Source organism: Leptonychotes weddellii, chromosome 2 (genome assembly GCF_054177405.1).
Source record: "Leptonychotes weddellii isolate Sample4059 chromosome 2, ASM5417740v2, whole genome shotgun sequence".
NCBI lineage: Eukaryota > Metazoa > Chordata > Mammalia > Carnivora > Phocidae > Leptonychotes > Leptonychotes weddellii.
In genome coordinates, this window is record NC_138370.1 from 29,872,076 (window position 1) to 29,896,580 (window position 24,505).

The window sequence follows — 24,505 nt, forward strand, 5'->3', positions numbered from 1 at the left end:
GCAGTTAGAGCCTCCATTTTTTATTGCACCTCATTAATAGCCTTTTTGATTTCGACTTGTTTAGATTTTAGTTCTTTTATTTCTCCAGAAAGGGTTTCTCTAATATCTTCCATGCTTTTTTCAAGCCCAGCTACTATCTTTTAATCATCCTTCTGAACTCTAGTTCCGACATCTTACCAATGTCTGTATTGATTAGGTCCCTGGCAGTCGGTACTGCCTCTTGTTCTTTTTTTTGAGGTGATTTTTTTCTGTCTTGTCATTTTGTCCAGAGGAGAATAGATGAATGAGAGAACAAAATGCTAACAGGGTAACAACGACCCCAGAAAAATAGACAGTAAACAAATCAGAAGAGACCCAAAACCAGGGAAAAAGAAAGGGAAAGAAAGAAAAAAAAAAAAAAGAAAAAAATTAACCCCCCCCCCAAACCAGAATATGATCAAATATGATCTGGCTGGTGCATAGATCAGTGCCACACACTAGATTTTGGGCATATTTTGGTCTGTTAGAAGAAAGTGCCTCCCAAAATTTTAACGAAAGAAAAATTTATATATGTACAAAAATAAGAGTATATATGATGAAGGGATGGAATATGACTGTAAAGATGAAAATTTAAAAGATTTTTAAAAGGAATTGATATAATAAGAAGTTGGTTGAAAATGAAAGAAGAGGATTTAAAAAAAAAAAGAAAAGGGAGAGAATGTGATCAGGCAGGAGACTAGAACAAAGCCATACATAGAGATTTAGGGTATATTTTGGTCTGTTAGAAGAAACTGTATCCCAAAATTTTAAAAAGAGAACAACTTATATATATATACCAAAAATAAGGTTAACTACTATGAAGGGATGGAATATGACTCTAAAAATGAAAAATAAAAAAGATTTTTTAAAAAAGGGATTGATAACATGTTGGTTGAAAAAGGGAAAAAGAAAAATTAAAAAAAAAAGAAAAAGGAAAAAAGAAAATTAAAAAAATTAACTTTGAAAGACTAAAGAGTCATTGGAAAAAAGCCATGAATTCTTTTTTTTTAAAGTCATTAATTCCATGTGCAGTATTACCCTAGTGCTGGAGTTCTGCCATTCTCATTGATGGGTAAACTTGGTTTTGGCTCGCTGTTCTTGCCGATCTTCTTGGGGAGGGGCCTGTTGCCATGGTACTCAAATGTCTTTGCCGGAGGTGGAATTGCCCTGCCCTTGCTGGGGGCCGGTCTAAGTAATCCACTCGGGTTTGCTCTCTGGAGCTTTTGTTCCCTGCAAGCTTTCCATATAGCTTTGGAGGACAAGAATGAAAATGGCGGCCTCCCAATCTTTGACCTGGAGGAACCGAGAACTCGGGGCCCCACTCCTCAGTGTGCCCCCAGAGAAAAGCAGTCAATCACTCCCATCTCCCTGGTCTCCGGTCGCACTCCGTGCTCACCCGGCCTGTGACCGAGCATTTCTATCTCTGGCACATGACCACATGTGGAGTCTCCAAACCCAGCAGATCCCTGCTATGTGCTCCCACGCCCCTCCTCCCACCCTTCCTCCCCGGGGGAGGAAGGGGAGTCTCCCTGGATCTGTCGCTTGTTGGGTCCCTGCTAGAATAGCAGTGGCCCGACTCTGCTGCCCATCACGGTTTATGGCAACCCCAAGCTGAGAGCCCACTCCTCAGCTCCGTCTTTGCAGCCAGCTTCCCCGCTCTGATATCTGGGAGTTCTGCCACACTCAGGCACCCCCAGTCTTTCTATGACACCGACGGTCCTGAGACCACACTGTCCCAGTGAGGGTTCCACCCCCCGCCTAGTCACTGGAGCGATGTCCCTCAGTGGAGCCGACTTCTAAAAGTTTCGATTTTGTCCTCTGTTGCTCTATCACTTGCTGGTAGCGGCTGACCGAGGCCCCCTTCCCCTGCTGTCTATCCTCCCGAATATCTCCTCGGATTCACTTCTCCGCACGTCCTACCTTCCAGAAAGTGGTCACTTTTCTGTTCAGAGAGTTGTTGCTATTCTTTTCTTTGATCTCCTGTTGAGTTCATAGGTGTTTAGAATGGTTTGATTCCTATCCAGCTGAATTCCTGGGATCAGACGAAACCCAGGTCTCCTTCTCCTCCGCCATCTTGCTCCTCCCCCCTGATTTAATTCTTAATATGGACCTGGAGGCCATGATGGTTGGTGAGACAAATGACCTAGGTATTGTCATCAAAAGTTATTTTTGATGGGGCTCTGTCATATTGTTTAGAGGGAGGCTTCCTATCCTGGAAAGGGAAATCCAAGTATATTTGTCCATGTCACTCCCAATTGTTCCCTTCCCAAGGTTCAGATTCTAACTCCTTCCCTATCAGATCTGGTAGATTTGAGAATTAAGTTAGTGCTGTAGCCCTGCAGTCCTTATGCTTGGTGCATGATCCTCAGCCATGTCAATCCAACCACTATAGGAGATGAGGAGTTACTACAGTGCTGCTGCAGAGGCTTACTAACTGCCTATTTGCATTCAGTTGCTCAGTCATAGCTTTCCCTTTATATTTCTCATAATATGTATCCTCTAGTGCTATCATAACAATCCAGTTGAACCCTAAGTTTTTATTAGAGCTTGTCATTAGAACAGTGAAGTGCCTTGATCTTCCTCACAACCTGCCCTCACCTGTACCTTATTCAATGCCAGACGTGGTAGTAACTGGAGAAATCATGATGTTATTGCATATCATGAATTACCAGTGTCACATTTCTCCTTGGCAAGGAAGTTATCTCTGCACTTGTTAAATATGTGAGCGGCATTATACAAGAATGCTACCTTGGATGTCTTTCTGTTGTTTCTCCTGATATGAGTTACTGAGTCATGGAGAATCCTGTTAGGAAGCTGATAGCACACTTAAACGGAGTAATTGGTTACATGGCCACTTTCTGTGCTGGGAAGCAGAATATCATGTGGACTATTCTAAATGAATACAAGAGCTATCATAAGAAATTATGTAAATTGAAGATCATGTTCTATATAGCCAAAAAATATAATGAAAAACAGCCCTTTTATATAGTTATGATAGCTACTTAAGAATTATATTAGGTATTCTGTTGTTAAATCATGATAGAGATTGGCATAGATTCAATTTGCTTATATCTCAATAAAATTTCATAAGAACTTTAGCTTTTCACCTGTCCAAGGAGCTGTATTTTCTATTCTTAAGTATTTGATAAAATAATAAATATGTTCAAAATTAGAAAATTATTACTTTTTATCACCTTTCAATGACTTGTCTTTCATTTGAATTTTTGTTTTTGTTAATGTAGTACCCCAAGGAGATAACTTTGGAGGCATTTTCCATTATTGTTACGCAGATGCTCGGACTCAGTCTGGGAATATCATATGATGACACAACAAAATGTCGCTGTTCAGGAGCCATTTGTATAATGAATCCAGAAGCTATGTAAGTTTATTTAAAAGTAAGATTTATTGGTTATGTTTATTTTGTTTTAAATATTTGAAGTGCAAAATTTAGTGTTAACTTATAGTACCAATTAGCCATAAATGGACCAAGTACTACAAAATATAAATCTGAAATTTTAAGTGTAAGAGAGTTGGAAAGAGATGTACCATTAAGAACAAAGATAACAAATCTAATTTCAAAGATATATTAGCAAGGGAATGAGACTGTATTTTGTGAAATCTCATAGTGAGGATTGTTAAAAATATGTCAGAATAGAGTGGCAGGATGGATAAAAGAACAAGACCCATCTGTATGCTGCCTACAACAGAAAAACACAAACTGAAAGTGAAAGTTTGGAGAAAGATATTACATGCAAGTGGAAGCAAGAAGAATCTGGAGTAGCAATAGCTGTATCAGACAAAATAGACTTTACTTTTTTTAAGGCAACAAAAGTATTTATTACAGGAAATGTCAGAACTTTGCTTCATTACAAATAATTTGTTTTTAATATTATTTTGATTTTGATTCTTTTTTTTGTTGCATTTTTTTTTTTTTAACATTTTAGGTAGTTAACATACACTGCAATATTGGTTTCTGGAGTAGAATTCAGTGATTCATCACTTACATACAATACCCAATGCTCATCATAACAAGTGTTCTCCTTAATACCAATCACCTATCTAACCCATCCCCCACCCACCTCCCTCCATCACCCCTCAGTTTGTTCTCTATTGTTTAGAGTCTCTTACAGCTTGTTTCCCTCTCTCCTTTTTTTCTTTTCCCCCTTCCCATATGTTCATCTGTTTTCTTTGTAAATTCAACATATGTGTGAGGTCATAGGGTATTTGTTTTTCTCTGGCTGACTTATTTCACTTAGCATAATACACTCCAGCTCCATCCAAGTCATTGCAAATGGCAAGATTATATTCTTTTTAATGGCTGAGTAATATTCCATTATATATATCTTTATCCATTCATCAGTTGATGGACATTTGGGCTTTCTCCATAATTTGGCTATTGTTGATAATGCTGCTATAAATTTTGGTGTGCATGTATCCCTTTGAATCACTATTTTTGTATCATTTGGATAAATACCTAGAAGTACAATTGCTGGGTCATAGGGTAGCTCTATTTTCAACTTTTTGAGGAACCTCCATACTGTTTTCCAGAGTGGCTGCACCAGTTTGCATTCCCACCAGAAGTGTAAGAGGGTTCCCCTTTCTCTGCATCTGGCCAACACTTGTGGTTTTAGCCATCCTGACAGGTTTGAGATAGTATCACATCATGGTTTTGATTTGTATTTCCAAAATGATGAGTGGTGTTGAGCATTTTTTCATCTGTTAGCCATCTGGATGTCTTTTTTGGAACAGTGTCTGTTCATGTCTTCTGTCCATTTCTTAATTGGGTTATTTATTTTTTAGGTGTTGACTTTGATAAGTAAAGTCTTTGTAGATTTTGGATACTAACCCTTTATCAGATATGTCATTTGCAGATATCTTCTCCCATTCCATATGCTGACTTTTAGTTTTGTTGATTGTTTGCTTTGCTGTGCAGAAGGTTTTTATCTTGATGAAGTCCCAATAGTTCATTTTTGGTTTTGTTTCCTTTGCCTGTGGTGAGTGTCTAGTAAGAAGTTGCTATGGCCTAAGACAAAGACATTTCTGCCTATGTTCTCCTCTAGGATTTTCATTATGGTTTCCAGTCTCACATTAAGGTCTTTCATCCATTTTGAATTTATTTTTGTGTATGGTGTAAGAAAGTGGTCCAGTTTCATTCTTCTGCATGTTGCTGTCCAGTTTTCCCAACACCATTTGTTGAAGAGACTGTCTTTTTTCTATTGGATGTTCTTTCCTGCTTTGTTGAATATTAGTTGACCATATAGTTTTTGGTCCATTTCTGGGTTCTCTATTCTGTTCCATTCATCTGTGTGTCTGTTTTTATGCCAGTACCATAATGTCCTGATGACTATAGCTTTATAATATAGCTTGAAATCTGAAATCATGATGCCTCCAGTTTTGTTTTCTTTTTCAGAATTGCTTTGGCTATTTGGGGTCTTTTGTAGTTCCAGACAAATTTCAAGATTGTTCTATTTCTGTGAAAAGTGCTGGTGGTATTTTGATAGCGATTGCATTAAATATGTAGATTGCTTTGGGTAGTATAGACATTTTAACAATGTTTTTCTTCTAATCCATGGGCATTGAATGTTTTTCCATTTCTTTGTGTCTTCCTCAATTTCTTTCATAAGTGTTCTATAGTTTTGAGAGTAGAGATCTTTTACTTCTTTTTTTTAAAAAGGTTTATTTATTTATTTATTTATTTGAGAGAGAAAGAGAGAGATCACATCTGGGGGGAGATGTAGAGGGAGAGAATCTTCAAGCAGACTCCCCGATGAGCACAGAGCCTGATGTGGGGCTGGATCTAACAACCCATAAGATCATGACTTGAGCCAAAACCAAGAGTCGGATGCTTAACCAACTGAGCCACCCAGGTGCCCCTAGGTATTTTACTTCTTTAGTTAGATTTATTCCTAGGTGTCTTATTGTTTTTGGTGTAACAGCAAATGGGATGGATTCCTTGATTTCTCTTCCTGCTGCTTCATTATTGGTGTATAGAAATGTAACAGATTTCTGCACATTGATTTTATATCCTGTGATTTTGCTGAATTCATGTATGGGTTCTAGTAATTTTTTGGTGGCATCTTTTGTGTTTTCTACATAGAGTACCATGTCATCTGTGAGTAGTGAAAGTTTGACTTCTTCCTTGCCAATTTGGACGCCTTTTTTTTTCTTTTTGTTGTATGATTGCTGTGGCTAAGATTTTCAGTACTATGTTAAATAGTAATGGTAAAAGTGAACATCATTGTCTTGTTCCTGACTGTAGGGGAAAGGCTCTCAGTTTTTCCCCGTTGAGGATAATATTAACTGTTGGTTTTTCATATAGTGCATTTATGATGTTGAGGTACGTTCCATCTATCCCTACTTTGTTGAGGGTTTTTATCATGAAAGGATGCTGCATTTTTTCAAATGCTTTTTCTGCATCTATTGAGAGCATCATATGGTTCTTATCCTTTCTTTTATTAATGTGGTGTGTCACATTGATTGATTTGTGGATGTTAAACCACCCCTGCAGCCCAGGAAAAAAAATCCCACTTGGTCATGGTGAATAATCCTTTTCATGTAATGTCGAATTTGATTTGCTAGTATTTTATTGAGAACTTTTGCATCTATATTCATCAAGGTTATTGGCCTGTAATTCTCCTTTTTAGTAGGATCTTTGTCTAGTTTTGGAATCCAGGTAATGCAGGCTTTGTAGAATGAGTTTGGAAGTCTTCCTTCCACTTCTATTTTTTGGAACAGTTTCAGAAAGGTAGGTATTAACTCTTCACATGTCTGGTAGAATTCCCTTGGGAAGCCATCTGGGCAGGACTTTTGTTTGTTGGCAGATTTTTGATTACTGGTTCAGTTTATTTGCTGGTTTTGGGTCTCTTCAAATTTTTTATTTCTTCCTGTTTCAGTTTTGGGAGTTTGTAAGTTTCTGTGAATTTGTCCATTGCTTCCAGGTTGCCCAATTTGTTGGCATATAATTTTTTATGGTATTCTCTTACGATTGTTTTTATCTCTGCAGTGTTGGTTGTGATCCTTCCTCTTTCATTCATGATTTTATTTATTTGGGTCCTTTCTCTTTTTCTGTTTGATAAGTCTGGCTGGGGGTTTAACAATCTTGTTAATTCTTTCAAAGAACCAGCTCCTGGTTTCGTTGATCTACTGTTCTACTGTTTTTGTGTGTTCTATATCATTGATTTCTGCTCTAATCTTTATTATTTCCCCTCTCCTGCTGGATTTAGGCTTTATTTTCTCTTTCTTTTCTAGCTCTTGTAGGTGTAAATTTAGGTTGTGTGTTTGAGACTTCTCTTGCATCTTGAGGAAGGCCTGCATTACTATATACTTCCCTCTTAGGACCACCTTTGGTACATCCCAAAGGTTTTAGACTGTCATGTTTTCATTTCCATTTGCTTTCATGTATTTTTAAAGTACTTCTTTAATTTCCTGGTTGACCCATTTATTCTTTAGTAGGATGTTCTTTAACCTCCATGTATTTGTGGTCCTTCTACATTTTTTCTTGTGGTTGACTTCAAGTTTCATAGCACTGTGGTCTGAAAATATGCATGCTATGATCTCAATCTTTTTGTACTTTTTAAAAAAAGATTTTATTTATTTATTTGTCAGAGAGAGAGAGAGAAAGCACAAGCAGGGGGAGCAGCAGACAGAGGGAGAGGGAGAAGCAGACTCCCCGCCAAGCAAGGAGCCCGATGTGGGGCTCGATCCCAGGACCCCAGGATTGTGACCCGAGCCAAAGGCAGACGTTTAACCGACTGAGCCACCCAGGCATCCCTCAATCTTTTTGTACTTGTTGAGGGCTGATTTGTGACCCAGTGTGTAATCTATTCTGGAGAATGTTCCATGTGCACTCAAAAAGAATGTATTCTGCTGCTTTAGGATGAAATGCTCTGAATATATCTGTTAAGTCCATCTGGTTCAGTGAGTCATTTAAAGCCCTTGTTTCCTTTTTTTTTTTAATAATGCTCCTTGCTTTTTCTTTTTAATTTTTTTTATTAACATATAATGTATTATTTGTTTCAGGGGTACAGGTCTGTGATTCATCAGTCTTACACAATTCGCAGCGCTCACCATAGTACCTACCCTCCCCAATGTCCATCACCAGCCACCCCATCCCTCCCACCCCCCCTCCACTCCAGCAACCCTCAGTTTGTTTCCTGAGATTAAGAGTCTCTTATGGTTTGTCTTCCTCTCTGGTTTCATCTTGTTTCATTTTTCCCTCCCTTCCCCTATGATCCTCTATCTTGTTTCTGAAATTCCTCATATCAGTGAGATCATATGATACTTGTCTTTCTCTGATTGACTTATTTTGCTTAGCAAAATACCCTATAGTTCTATCCACATCGTTGCAAATGGCAAGATTTCATTTTTTTTTTGATGGCTGCCTAATATTGCATTGTATATATATATACCACATCTTCTTTATCTATTCATCTGTTGATGGACATCTAGGCTCTTTCCATAGTTTGTAAAGCCCTTGTTTCCAGTTGTTGATCTGTCCATTGCTGTGAGTGGGGTGTTAAAAGTCCCCCAGTCATATTGTATTATTATCAATGACTTTAAGTTTGTTATTAGTTGATTTATATAGCTGGCTGCTCCCAAGTTGGGGGCATAAATATTTACAGTTGTTAGGTCTTGTTGGGTAGAGCCTTTTATTATGATATAGTGTCCTTCCTCATCTCTTATTACAGTCTTTGGCTTAAAATCTAGTTTGTCTAATATAAAGATTGCCACCCCAGCTTTCTTTTGATGTCCATTAGCATGGTAAATGGTTTTCAACCCCCTCACTTTCAGTCTGGAGCTGTCTTTGAGTCTAAAATGAATCTTTTGTAAGCAGGATATCAATGGGGCTTTTAAAAAAATCCATTCTGATGCCCTATGTCTTTTATTAGAGCATTTAGTCCATTTACATTCAGAGTAATTACTAAAAGATAGAATTTAGTGCCATTGTATTACCTGTAAAGTCACTATTCCTGTAGATTGTCTCTGTTCCTTCTTGTATTTGTTACGTTTGGTCTCTCCTCCCCTCTCAACAGGTCCCCTTTAATATTTCTTGGAGATCTGGTTTAGTGGTTGTGAACTCATTTAGTTTTTGTTTGTCTTGGAAACTCTATCTCTACTTCTATTCTGAATGATAGCCTTGTTGGATAAGGTATTCTTGGCTGCATATTTTTCCCATTTAACACGTTGAATATATCATGCCAGTCCTTTCTGGCCTTCCAGATCTCTGTGAACAGGTCTGCTGCTCACCTTATGTTGTTCACCCTTGTAGGTTAAGAACCTTTTGTCCCTAGCTGCACTGTGAATTCTCTCTTTATCTTTGTATTTTGCAAGTTTCACTATGGTATGTATTGTTGACTTGTTTTTGTTAATTTTGAGGGGAGTTCTCTGCGCCTCTTGGAGTTGAGTGCCTCTTTCCTTCCCCAGTTTAGGGAAGTTCTCAGGTATAATTTGTTCAAATAAAGCTTCTGCCCCTTTTTCTTGCTCATCTTCTTCTGGGAGTCCTATGATATGGATATTATTTTGCTTTATGGTTTGCTGATTTCCCTAAGTCTGCCTTCCTGATCTAATAGTTTTCTTTCTGTCTTCTTTTCAGCTTCATTATTTTCCATAATTTTATCTTCTATATCACCTATTCTCTCCTCTGCCTCTTAAGTCCTCATTGTGATTATATCCAGTTAGTTTGCATTTCAGTTATAGCATTTTTTTCTTTTAATTTCAGCCTGACTAGTTTTTAGGTCTTTTATCTCTGCAGCAAGAGTTTCTCTGGTGTCTTCTATGGTTTTTTCAAGTCCAGCTAGTAGTCCTATGACTGTTGTTCTAAATTCTTGTTCAGATATATTGTTTATATCTGCTTTGAGCAAGTCCCTGGCTGGGATATCTTCCTGACCTTTCTTTTGGGGAGAATTCCTCCATCTTCTCATTTTGGCTAAGTTTCTATCTTTTTCTGTGTTATAAAAGCTTGTTATGTTTCCTGCACCTCAGATTAATGCTATATTAAAAAGAAGTCATACACTGTCCAGGGGCTGGCACTTCAGAAAGTGTTTTTGGTGTGTGCTGTGTGCACTCTGCTGTTGTGTTTTGGCTGCCCTTTCCCATAGGTCAGTCCTCTGCAGAGTTCCTCCTTGCTTGCAGTGAGGAGTGTTTGGAACTTTATCTAGGTGTGCTTTGATTTGTTTGTTAAAGTAAGCCTGGACAAAAAAAGAAAAAAAAAAGAAAAACACCCCCAAAACCCAAAAAACTTGATCCAAAAAAAGCCTGATCCAAAAAAATAAGAGAAAAGGAAAAGGAATGAAAAAAACCAAATGGGCAATCAAAAACTATTAGTCTGATTACAAGGAAAAAGAGGCCTGATCCCCCCCCCCAAAAAAAGAAAAGAAAAAAAAGAAAGGAAAGGAAATGTAAAAACAGTCTAACAAACAAAATACTATAAGCCTGATTCCAAGAAAGAAAAGAAAGAAGAGGGAAAAAAAAGAATAAGGAAAAGATAAAAAAAAAGATAAAAGAAGAAAAGATTAAAAAAAAAAAACACCCCACAGCCTGGTCCTATTTGCACCGGAACTGAAGAATTGAAGGGGACGCGTTGAAGCTCTGTAGATCAGTAGACTTGGTGCCCGCGGTGTCCAGCCTGTGTGGCTCTTCTGGGGCAGAGGCCCGCTGCACTGGCTCAGAGTCAGTCCTGTCCCATTGAAAATGCATTTGCCAATCGCAGGGGGCAGGTTTTGATGTCAACGGCTCCTTCCTCCGCTGGGGCTGCTGTGTTGCTCTCTGAAGTCCGACCGTGTTGGTGGTGAGGGTGAAATGGTGCTACGCCACTCTCTCATTCCTGGACAGGATATCTCACATTTTATGCTGTTCAGGAAGCCCTCACAGAAAAGCAAGGGCCGTCAGCACCCCTGGCACAACAGCTTTCCTGTGTTTTATTTTGGCATGCAGCTGGGATTCAAAATTCCAAAACTTAAGGGACCCAGCGCCACAGGGATCCACTCCCTTCTTCAGATTAGAGCCTCACTGTGCTCTAACTAGTGCCCTTTGTCCCAGAAAAAAGTCCCACATCTGCGTGGTGTGCAGAATATATGGTGTGGCACCAGGAAAAGCAGAGACCAGGTTCTCCATCCTCTGCATGCTCCTTTGTCCCCTGCCAGTGAAAGGCCCTTTGCCGGCGCCCAGAGGGTCTTTTGTCCTTGGAGAGGCAATACACCCTTTTCCAAATGGACTTCAGGAAGGGGAACAGTTTCTCTCAGTGCATTGCAGGAGATCCCTACACCACTTTGTGTGCTCTCCAGCCACCGTCCTCCTTCTCCCCAGAAGCACATGCCACAGTTCCCCTCTGGCAAAAGTCTTGCACTTCCAAAACCTGAGACTGAGCTCCACACTGTTTGCAAAAACACCTGCCACACTCAATTCCCCTGGCTCCTTAGCCTGTGGTCCGTAGAAGTTTTCTCATGCAAACCCAAGGCCACACTCTCTTAAGCCTTCTCAACCTTTCTCTCCCCATGGAAAGGGTTTCCTACCCTCCTCAGCACAGCACTTTTTCTCTCCCCCAATTCACTTCCACATGCCTCACAGCTGCCATGCTATCTCCCTTCAGCTGTTGAGACCCTTCTTCCAATCCTCAGATTAATTTCTGGGGTGTTCCAAGTGATCTGACCTCAATACAGCTCTGCTTGAGGGACAAGGAAAGCCCAGGGTCCCCCTATTTCTCCACCATCTTAACTCCTCCTGGCTTTCTTTTGATGTCCATTAGCACGATAGATGGTTCTCCATCTCCCATTTTCAATCTGCTGGTGTCTTTAGGTCTAAAACGAGTCTCTTGCAGGCAGCATATAGATGGATCTTGTTTTTTTTTAAAAAAATCCATTCTGATACCCTATGTCTTTTGACTGGAGCATTTATTACATTTGCATTCAGAGTGATTATTGAGAGATGTGAATTTAGTGTCACTGTGTTACCTATAGAGTTGGTGTTTCTGGTAATGTTCTCTGGTCCTTTCTAGTCTTTGTTGATTTTGGTCTTTCCCCCCCCCCCACTCCAAGGGTCCCCTTAATATTTCTTGCAGGGCTGGTTTAGTGGTTGTGAACTCCTTTAGTTTTTGTTTGTCTGAGAAACTCTTTATCTCTCCTATTCTGAATGACAGCCTTGCTGGATAAAATTTTCTTGGCTGTGTATTTTTCCCATTCAGCACATTGAATATATCTTGCCACTTTCTAGTTCAGACATTTTACTTATATCTGGATTGATATATCCGGCCATGAGTGCTATTTCCTGTTGTTTCTTTTGAGATGAATTCTCCATCTTGTCATTTTGTCCAGAAAAGAAAAGTAGAAAAAGAAAACAACAACAACAAAACTAGATCCTGGGTGTATTTTATAGTCTGCTTGTTAAAAGAAGGTCCATCCAAAAATAAATAAATAAACAAACAAGCAAACAAATAAAAATATAAAATATATGTAAATAAAAATTAAAAAACAAAAACAAATAAAAAAGGAATTAAAAAATGAAAAAGTAATAATAAAAAAAACAAAAAGGAAGTTAGATCCTATTTCCCTTAGAGCTGAAGCTCTGTAGCACTCTAAGATCAGTAGACTTGGTGTGTGCAAGATGTTTGTGCTGGTCTTCTGGGGAGGGGCCTTGTTGCCCTGATTCTCAGGTGGACTTGCCCTGGTGGGGATGTCTCTCTAGGGTGCAGGGGGCTCTGGCCTCCACTAGGTGGCTCGGTTTTGCTCCCTGAAGGCTTTCAGTGCTGATGGGCTGGACGAAAATGGCAGCCCCCGCCTCTGCCACCCGCCCTCTAGCCCTAGTGCTGAGAGTTTATGCCCCCAACTCTTTAGGAAGCCGTCACAAGAAGAACAATCAATCTTGTGTCCCCAGCTGCCCTCAGATCCCTGCCTTCACCTTGCCTGTGTCTGAACTGTTTCATCTCTGGAATGTGACTGAGTTTCAGAACTCCAAATTTTAGGGACTCCCCTGGTGCGGACCTGCCGCGCTCCCGTGGGGGAGGGTCTCACTGCACGTTTGCCTGTGGCCTGCCTGTGCCAGGGCGCAGCCACACCACGGCGCAGCAGTTCAGAGTTCATGGCGGCGCCGAGCAGAGAGCCGGCAGCACACTCGCTGCCCTCAGCCGGAGTCTCCACTCCTATGCCTGAAAACAGAGCAGCACATCTGCGCCACTTGTTCTTGTGACCCAGGAAATCCTCAGACCACCCTGTCCGCTCCTGGGCTTCTAACCCTCTTTGCCCCCTGAGCACCTTTAAGCCAGGCACAACGCGGGCAGTGGCGGATGTCTAAGATTTCAGATTTTGTGCTCCTCGGCTTATACCGCCTTGCGGTAGTGTCCCTAAGCAGGACTCTCCTGCGCATTACCCACAGTTCTCTCTCTCCCGGATCAGCGCTCTGCGCCGCCTGTCTTCCAAATGGCGTTGCTTTTCTACTAGTAGACTTGCAGTTTTCTCTCGACCTCAGATTGATTTCTTGGTGTTAAGAATTTGATAATTATCTAACTGTATTCGAGGGACGAGGCAAGCTTAGGGCTCCCCTACTCCTCTGCCATCTTAACTCCTGCCCGCAGGTTTATATAGTGTTCTACATTTTTTTATTTGTGAGGTGTTGCAGATTGCAAGGTTCTGGTCTCAGGGAGTCGAAGAATGAATCTCGCAGACACAAAAGTGAAGTGAAAGTTCTTTTTTTTTTTTTTTCTTTTTTCCAAATGCTGTCAAGTGCTAGCCTTACCTTCAAAAAAATGGTAGAGAGCATTTCCCATTTCCAGTGGGAAAGTACCATTACTTTTTTCTATCACTTAATTTCTCTGTCTCTGAACCTAGAACTTAGGCTAGTTATATCATAGTTTCAGTAAGCATTTATAAAATAATTTGGGAACAAAGCTAACATTGCATTAGAATTCAAAGTATAAAATCTCAACAAAATAAATGGAAAAAATTCTGTATAATTGATTACAAGTAATCTTGGGAACACTTGTTCTTAAGAACTGCTGTTTTGGGGAGCAAAAAGGTGAATAACTTGCGATGACATATAGTTGACTAAAAATAGTTTCCAGAGCCAAAATATCATATAGTTTTCAATTAAAATTTTCCTCACTTTTCAATTCTGGTGATACTATTATCAAAACTTATGGTTTACAGTAAAAAATTTATTAATATTTAATAGTAAATATTTTATTATGTAATGTTCAAAGATTAATTTGGGGGTAAAAAAATACGTGAATTTGAAGTCTTAAACGACTGTGTGTGAATGCTGATCCTGCTAATTTACAAACTGAGTTTTGTGAGGTTTTTAGCTTTTCTGAACTTTAGTTCAATTTCTATAGAATGCTGGTGACAATACCAATATCCCTGATTTGTAGTGAGGATTAAATATTCAAGTATCTAAAATATCCAACTAATAATAGGTACTTAATAAATGTCAGTTTTCTCCTTGTCTGATAGATTTTTACTACATATTGAAAGTGACTCATCTTATGGAAATATTCTCTGAAGTTATCTTTATTAGTGATATGTGGACATAATGATATAAAATTTTGATTAATAAACAGTTTCTCTGAGATCTGTGAGAAAGCTCAGAACTAAGCACAGTATGTTTAATAAAAGTTTTTTGTTATTATGAAAAACCAATAGACAATTGATTCTGTGTTTGCTAAGTACTGTACTTGTAATAAGTAATACCAGTAATAAAGATGATAAAGTTCCTGCCTCAAACAACTTACTGCTTAATGAATCATCTGTCGTATTACATATGTACTACAAACCTGTGAATAAATAATGAAAAAAAACATTGAAATAGAAACGATTCAAACTTTCAAAGATAATTTTATACCTTCATAATTTTATAATGGTCAGGGGAAAGACTGAGGGAGTAGAAGAGAAGTTTGAAGAATTGTTGATATATATCTGGGAATTGACATAAATGGATACAGGGTTTTCTCCATTCCTAGGCAAGAGACATTATATACATGTATAAATATTTTTTTCTATATACAAGAATTTATATACAGTCATGCCCGGAAACTCAAAATTTTCTCTTAGGTACATGTAGTTTATAATGTATATAAAAATAAAGTTAATCTATTCTTAATTTTTTTTATTGTGGAGGAACACTTAACAGGAGTTCTCTTAAAATTTTAAATGTGCAATACAATATTGTTAACTATAGGTACTTGTTGTGCAACAGGTTTCTAAAATGTACTCATATTGAATAACTGAAACTTTATACCCATTGAATAACTCCCTGTTTCCACCTCCTCCTAGCCCAACAACCACCATTATACATGGTACAAACTCTGCATCCATGAGTTTGACTATTTGAGATATATATGTGAGATCATGCAGTATTTGTCTTCTGTTACTGGCTTATTTCACTTAGCATAATGTCCTCGTGGTTCATCCATGTTGTTGCATATGGCAGGATTAACTTCTTTTCTTAAGGCTACATAATATTCCATTGCATATATATTCCACTTTTTTTTTTTATCCATTCATCTGTCAATGGAAATTTAGGTTGCTTCCCTATCTTTGCTATTGTGAATAATGCTGCAGTGAACATGAGGGTGCAGATATCCCATTGAGATCCTGGTTTCAGTTATTTTGGGTATATACCCAGAAGTGGGATTGTGGGATCATATGGTAGTTCTATTTTAATTTTGTGAAGAACTTCTCTACTGTTTTCCACAGTGACTGCCCCAGTTTACATTCCCACAAACAGTATACCAAGGATTCCAATTTCTCCATATCCTTGCCAAATCTGATCTTTTTAATGATAATAGCCATCTTAACAGGTGTGTGGTGATATCTTATTGTGGTTTTGATTTGCAATTCCCTGATGATTACTGATATTGAGCACCTTTTCATTTTCCTGTTGGCCATTTATATGTATTCTTTGAATAATCTATTCAAGTCTGTGTCCATTTTCTAATTGGCCTGTTTGAGTTTTACTATTAAGTTGTACTTAATTTTATTTGAATAAGGACATGTATCCCAGTGAATAAAATCACAGGACCTACCCAGGAATAATTTTGACCTTTAAGCACTTGTTATAAACATTTATCATTACCTATTAAATTTAACATTTTAAAATTAATTTATATTATATAGAGTTGTGTTTTCAGAAGTGTATTGCCAATGACATTGTATGGATTCACCTCTAGGCGATCAAGTGGTATGAAGACGTTTAGCAGTTGCAGTTTGAGTGACTTTGAAAATTTCATTTCAAATATGGGTGCCAAATGTCTTCAGAATAAGCCACAAATGCGAAGAACCATGGTAGCAATCTGTGGCAATGGCAAAGTGGAACTAGGTGAAGCGTGTGACTGTGGTACTGAGGAAGTAAGTCTGATAAATAGGAAAGTTAATTAATAAATTTATTGTTTTAGCTCATCTCTTTGTCAAATATGTATATATATATCTGTGTATCTCAAATATGACTGAGTACCATGACGAATATTTACAGTAAGTGAAATCAAGTTTGAAATATATACAAGAATATACCATATAGATGTAGGCTGAAGGATTTTGAACAACTATAAAAATGTACTCCTAAAAATTATTGCTGATGGGAAAAATAGGAGCCTAGAATGAGCTTTTGTATTCTAAACTAAATATATAAGATCTTTCCAAACCTGTACTTAACCTCTGGATATTTTATAAATGTTTTATTGAAGATTAATGTGTCAGCCGACCATCAAGTATCTTTTAGGGTATTATTTCACAATGGAATCAGTAATATGGTAAGGTAAGGCTATTAATATTACAGTCTGAACATAGGGTGATTTTAATTATTCACTTGGTAGGGAAGCTCTGAAAATATAGTGAATGCAAAAGGTCCAGGTTGTAGTACTTTTAGATTATTCAGTATTTGCAGCCATACTGCAGATATTGTACATTTCCATGATTACAAGATAGATGGAAGTGATATTAGGGTGTGATACATATATGGGTCTGAATATACTTGTATCCATACCACACTGTTTTAATTACTGTGCCTTTCTAATATGTTTTGCTATTTGATAGAACAAGTCCTCCCTCTTAATTCTGCTTGCCTGCCTGCCTGCCTGCCTTCCTTCCTTCCCTCTTTCCTTCCTTCCTTCCTCTTTCTCTCTCTTTCTTTCTTTCTTTAATTTCTTAATTTCTTTTTCTTGTAATTTCTTTCTTTTAAAATATAATTAACATACAGTGCTATGGTAGTTTCAGGTGCACAGTATAATGATTCAACAATTCTATGCATTTCTTGGTGCTCATCATAATAAATGTTCTCTTAATCCTCTTTATCTGTTTTCTCCATTCCCCTGCCCACTCCCCTCTAGCAACCACCATTTTTTTCTCTATTTTTTTGTCTTTTTATTGTTGTTGTTGTTGATTTGTTTCTTAAATTCCACATTTGAGTGAAATCATATGGTATTTGTCTTTCTCTGACTGACTCATTTCATTTAGCATTATATCCTCTAGGTCTACCCATGTTGTCACAAATGGAGGGATTTTATTGTTTTCTTTATGGCTGAGTAATATTCCATTATACCTATCTATCATCTATCTATCTATATTCCATTATATCTGTAGATATAGATACAGATATAGATAAATCTCCCACATCTTCTTTGTCCATTCATCTATCATAGGATACTTGAGTTGCTTCCATATCTTAACTATTATAAATAATTCACCTATAAACATAGTGGTACAAATATCTTTTTGAATTAGTGTTTTTGTTTTCTTTGGGTAAGTACCCTATAGTGGAATTATGGGTTTGTTTGATATTTCTATTTTTAATTTTTTGAGGAGCCTCCATACTGTGTTCTATAATGGCTACAACAATTCGCATTCCTAAACATTGCATGTTATTTTTTCCCACATTTTCACCAAGTCATGTTATCTTGTGTTTTTGATTTTAGCCATTCTGACAGGTGTAAAGTGATATCACATTATGGTTTTGATTCGCATTTCCCTGAGGATGAGTGATGTTCAGTATCTCTTCATGTGTCTGTTGGCCATCGGTATGTCTTCATTGGAGAAATGTCTATTCAGGTCCTCTGCCCATTTTTTAATTGGATTTTTTTTTTTTTTTGGTGTTGAGTTGTATAAGTTCTTTATATATTTTGGATATTAACCCCTTATTGGATATATAATTTTGCAAATATCTTTTCCTATTCAGTAGGTTGCTCTTTTGTTTCATTGATGGTTTCCTTAGTTACACAGAAGCTTTTTATTTTGGTGCAGTCCCAGTAGTTTAATTTTGCTTTTGTTTCCCTTGTCAGAGGAGACATAAATGGAAAAATAATATGTCAAAGATATATCAAAGAAATTACTGCCTATGTTTTCTTCTAGGAGTTTTATGGTTTCAGGTTGGTCTCACATGTAGTTTCTTAATCTACTTTGAGATTATTTTTGTGTATGGTGTAAGAAAGTTGTCCAGTTCTTTTGCATGTAGCTCTCCAATTTTCCTGACATTGTATGTTGAAGAGACTGTCTTTTCCACATTGTATATTCTTGCCTCCTTTGTTGTAGATCAATGGCCCATATAAGCAGAGCTTTAGTTCTGAACTCGGTATTCTGTTTCATTGATCTAAGTGTCTGTTTTTGTGTCAGTACCATACTGCTTTGATTACTATATAGTACTTTGTACTATATCTTGAAATCTGAGATTGTGATACCTGTTCAGGAAACATCTGATTGTCAGTTTTGTCTGATCTAGAAAGTCATGTGAATAGAATGATGCAGCACATTTCCTTCCTTCCTTTCTTCCTTCCTTCCTTCCTTTCTTACAGTTTATTTATTTATTTAAGTCATTTCTATACCCAGTGTGGGGCTCGAATTCATGCCCCTGAGATGAAAGAGTCACATCCTCTTCTGATTGAGCCAGCCAGGTGCTCCTTTCAATACTGTGTTTTGAGATTCATTCAGTGTTGTTTTATGTCACAATAGTTTCTTCCTTTTTATTATGTGTAATACTTTGTTGTTTAAATATAGCACAATCTGTTTTTTCATTTACTTGCTAATGGATATTTGGGTTAAGAGTAGTGGGCCATTATTTCAAATTCCTAAAAGTAGAATTGCTGGATCATATAAGTGTATACGTTCATGAGAAATTGGCAAACTATTTTCCAAAGTGTTGTATTATTTTACACTCTTATCAGCAACACATGAAACTTAATTTCCTCCACATCATCACCAAAATGTGATGTTGCAGCCTTTTAAATTTTAGCCATTACAATGGTTTTCGTTTGTATTTTCTTTGAGTATAATGATGTTGAGCCTGTTCTCATGTCCTTATTAACCATTAAGTTGTTTGGTTTTTTTTATTATTGATTTGTAAGAGTTTTTTTCCCTATAGGCTGTATACTAGTCCTTTGTCAAACATGTATATTACAAATATTTGTTTCCAATCCATGTATTACCTTTTTGGTTGCTTAACAACATCTTTGAATAGCAGGCATTTTTTATTTTTTATGAAGACCAATTTATCATTTTTTTTCTTCTGTGGTCATGCTTTTTGTACCCTAAGAAATCTTTGCTTACTCAAGCTCATGAATATTTTCTCTTATGTTTTCTATGAGAAGTTTTACAATTATCGCTCACATTTAGTCTTTGATCCATTTTGGGTGTGTTTTGTGTTTGGGGAGATTTTTTTTGAGGTTAATTATGCTCCATTTGAATATCAAATTTTTCTAGTAGTATTTGTTAAAATGACTATCTTTTCACCATTGTATTACCTTAGCATTCTTATGAAAGTAAATTACTATACATGTGTATCTATCCCTGTATTCTTTTCTGTTTATTTATGTAACCATACTGACGCCAATTCTACACTATTTTAATTAATGTGTTTTCACAGTAAATTTTGAAAACAGGTAATGTAAATCATCCAACTTTGTTCCTTTTTTCCAGGATAGTTTTATTATTGTGAGACCTTTGTATTTCCATATAAATTGGAGAATCAGCATGTGAATATAGGGACTTTATTGGAATTGTGTGGTATTCATACATCCATTTTTGGAGAATTACTTTTTTTTTTAATTAAAATTGTCTGCAAATCAATGTACATGGTGTATATCTCCACTTATTTAGCTCTTCTTTCATTCATTTAGTTTTTCTATGGTTGTTTCTATAGCATTGTTTTAAAATTTTATTTAACAATTATCCATTGCTAGTATAGAAAATACAATTGACTTTTGTGAATTCACCTTGGATCTAGTGTCAATTAGAAATGTTGAGAATGGTCTTTGCTTTGTTTTTATTGGGGGGGAGGGAACTTTCTGAGTTTCACCACTAAATATGATGTTAGATAAAAGTTTTTTTGGTAAACATATACCCTTAGCATGTTGAGGAAGTTCCTTTCTATTTCTAGTTAGTTGAGAGTTCTATTTCTAGTTAGTTAACCAATTCTTAAATCAAGAATTGGTGTTGAATTTTGTCCAATGTCTTATTTTTGTGTCTATTGAGCTGATTCAAATGAGTTTTCTCCTTTTAAAAATTAATTAATTAATATGGTGCATTTCATTGATTGGTTTTTGAATGCTAACCCAACCATGCATTCTGACATTAGCTTCACTTGCATTTTTCTGTATATATAGTGCTAGATTTAATTTGCTGATATTTTGTTTGGGATGACAGCACTTATCTTCACAAGGGGATTGTATTGTGCAGTTTTTTCTTTTCTTGTAATATTTTCTGGTTTAAGCATCAAGGCAATTCTGAACTCAGTACTTTCTGAAAGAATTTATTCACGATTGGTATTATTCCTATTTATTTATTATTTTTATTGTGGAAGAGCACTTCACATAAGATCTACTATCTTAAATCTACCCTCCTAGAGATTTTATAGCTTTACATTTTACATTTAATTTATGATCCATTTTGAGTTATTTTTTGTGAAAGGTAGAGTCAGTGTCTAGTCATTATTTCCCATGTGAATGTCCAGTTTTTCCAGCACCATTTGTTGGAAAGACTATCCATTCTCCTTTGAGGTGCATGTACTCCATTGTTAAAGATTTATTATCTGTGTTGGTCTGTTTCTGGGGTTTTTATTTTGTTCCAGTGATCTCTTTGTTTATTCTTTTGTGAATACCATACTGTCATTATAGTTTATAGTAAGTTTTGAAGTTGGGTGTTGTCAGTTCTTCAGTTTTCTTCCTCATTTTTTTTTCTTCTCCTCCTCCTTTTTCTTCTTCTTCTTTCTTTTCCTTCTCTTCAGCATTATGTGACTATACTGCATTTTTTTGCATCTCCATATAAACTTTAGAATCAATTTGTCAATATCTACAAAATAACTTGCTGGAATTTTTATTGAAATTGCATTAAATCTCTAGATAAAATTGGGAAGAAGTGACATTTTTTTTTTTAAGATTTTATTTATTTACTTGTCAGAGAGAGAGAAAGACGGAGAGAGAGCACAGGCAGGGGGGAAAAGCAGGCTCCCTGCTGAGCAAGGAGCCCGATGAGGGACTTGATCCCAGGACCCTGGGATCATGACCTGAGCTGAAGGCAGACGCTTAACTGACTGAGCCACCCAGGCATCCCAAGAAGTGGCATCTTAACAATATTGAGTCTTCCTATCCATGAACATGGAATATCTCTCCATTTATTTATGCCTTCTTTGATTTCTCTCATTAGAGTTTTGTAGTTTTTCTCATACAGATTCTATAATAGTTTGTTAGAACTATTCCCAAATACTTCATTATTTTGGTGCTAATATAAATGGCATCATGTTTTTTATTCAAATTCCCATTTTTCATTCTTGGTATACAGGAAAACAATTGACTTTTTTTTTAAGATTTTATTTATTTGACAGAGAGAGAGTGAGCATGAGCATAAGCAGGGGGAGCTGCAGAGGGAAAGGGAGAAGCAGACTCCCTGCTGAGCAGGGAGCCTGATGCAGGGCTCCATCCTAGAACCCCGGCATCATGACCTGAGCTGAAAGCAGACACTTAACCAACTGAGCCACTCAGGAACCCCAACAATTGACTTTTGTATATTAACTTTGTATCCAGCAATCTTGTTGTAATTAATTAGTAGTCCAGGAGATTTTAATTTTTTTTTTTTTGCTTTTTGGTCAATCATTTGGGATTTTCTTTACATAATCAATCACAGAATCTATGGAAGAAACAGTTTTTTTTTCTTCTCAACCTGTATATTTTTCATTTCATTTTCTTTTCTTACTGAATTAGCTAGAACTTACAACAAGATGTTGAAAGGAGTGGTGACGACCATCCTTGTCTTGTTCCTGATCTCAGGGGGAAAGCTTATAGTTTCTCAACATATATAAGATATTAGCTGTAGGTTTTCTCTGTATGTTCACTATCAAATTTAGGAAGTTTCTCTCTATTCCTAGTTTGCTAATATTTTGTATAATTCATTAAGTGAGTATTGGGTTTTGTCAAATGCTTTTTCTACATCAGTTGTTATGGTCATATGGTTTTTCTTCTTCAGCCTGTCAATATGATGAATTGATTGATGTGTGAATGATTATGAGAGATATTGTTCTGTAATTTTCCTTTTTTGTAATGTTTCTGGGTTTGGTATTAGAGTAACACTGGCCTCATAGCATAAGTCAGGAATTTCACACATCAATTTTGGAAGAGTATTGTGTCTGTAATTCCCTGGAGTGAAGGCAGTATGAACTTTTCCTGGGTTCTGTCCTAGTTGCTTCTTCTCTTGGCTAATTTTAATTTGCATACTTTCCATATAATAAACCATAACTGTGAATATAAAAGCTTTCAATGAGTTCTGTGAGTCCTTCTAGTAAATTACCAAACCTGAGAGTGGTTTTGGAAATCCATTGAACTTGTGTTTGGTGTAAGTAGTGAGGGAAGTTTTGGGGGTGTTCTAACTGCAGTGGGCATAAACTCTACACACCCTTACCCCCCCAACATTATTGAAGTATGACTGACAAGTAAAAATTATGTTTTTAAGGTGTTCAACATGATGTTTTGATATATGTATACCTTCTGAAATGATTACTACAATCAAACTAATTAACCTAACCTTCACTTCACATAGTTACCATTTTTTTTTTTTTTGTATGTGGTGAGGACACTTTATCTATCCTCTTAGCAAATTTCAAATATACGATACAGTATTGTTAACTATAGTCATCATGTTGTACAGTGGATCCTGAAAACTAATTCATTCTTAAATGAAAATTTGTACCTTTTGAACAGTATCTCCCCTTTTCCCTCACCCTCCAGACACTATTAACCACTGTTCTGCTCTCTCTTACTATTCTCTATTTTCTGAAAAAAGTTGTTTCATATATTTTTCCTAGTTTTCTAGTTGGGTAAGAGTTTCTTGGTACCAGTTACTCTGTTTTGACCTGAAGTGAATGTCTTAATTTAGTATTTTAATTGTTTAGAGATGCAGAACTATAAATGTTGACAGCATTCATATTCTCAAAACTCAAAAAATAAGTCCAGTAAGTATAGTTCCTGCCAAAGTTTATATTATTATCATGATGTCTTTTTACTTGTACATTCCATTAATTCATAGCAATGTGGAGCTGCTCCCTGTTGTAATTTTCGTACTTGTACACTGAAACCAGGATCACGGTGTGATGCAGGATTATGCTGCAGGGACTGTCAAGTAAGATTTAAGTTTATTAATATCTTCTAAGTATATAATGAATCATGTCTTAGATACTTTAAATCACTTAGACCTATAGCTGTAAATAAAAATAAATGAATTTTCTGAAACTAATATTATACTGTATGTTAACTAACTGGAATTTAAATTAAAACTTAAAAAAATAAGTGAACTTTCAAATAAAGAAAAATATACTAAATTCAGAATCAGATTTTTGATTTTGTGAAACTTAATTGGATGGTCAGGTTTTCTTCTTATGCCATTATTCTGCCTGACTTGATCCTGTTGTTCTTAAGCCTTGATTGAGAGCTATCATACAATTTTCAATACAGAAGATCTCCCTTAAAAGGGACTTTTTATTGGGCGCCTGGGTGGCTCAGTTGGTTAAGCGACTGCCTTCGGCTCAGGTCATGATCCTGGAGTTCCAGGATCGAGTCCGCATCGGGCTCCCTGCTCGGCAGGGAGTCTGCTTCTCCCTCTGCCCCTCCCCCCTCTCATGTGCTCTCTCTCTGAAATAAATAAATAAAATCTTTAAAAAAAAGGGACTTTTTATTTACTCTATTCATTATTTATATTTTTAGAAATAATATTGTTACTGGTTGTGATAGGTATCTGTAGGTATGTAATTGAAAGACACAGCAGTTTCCCATAAATGTATAAATAATGAAACTTACTAGAATAACACTTTTTTATTTTATTGTTATGTTAATCACCATACATTACATCATTAGTTTTTGATGTAGTGTTCCATGATTCATTGTTTGCATATAACACCCAGTGCTCCATGCAGCACATGCCCTCTTTAATACCCATCACCAGGCTAACCTATCCCCCCACCCCCCTCCCCTCTAGAACCCTCAGTTTGTTCTCAGAGTCCATAGTCTCTCATGGTTCGTCTCCCCCTCCGATTT

The 24,505-nt window shown here is 36.8% G+C and overlaps 1 protein-coding gene across 3 annotated transcripts in view; it reads left to right on the forward strand.

The window, feature by feature from the left end:
* The window catches only part of LOC102739273 (disintegrin and metalloproteinase domain-containing protein 32), a 104,655-nt gene that overhangs the window by 10,042 nt on the left and 70,108 nt on the right, over window positions 1-24,505 (forward strand). For 2 of the 3 annotated variants that reach the window (XM_081809420.1, XM_081809419.1), the window contains exons 2-3: window positions 3,261-3,397; window positions 16,172-16,349. In XM_081809420.1, coding sequence (XP_081665546.1) covers window positions 3,261-3,397; window positions 16,172-16,349 — 315 coding nt within the window. Of the gene's footprint in view, window positions 1-3,260; window positions 3,398-16,171; window positions 16,350-24,505 lie in introns of those variants that run through there. The other variant, XM_081809418.1, reaches the window with a different exon arrangement.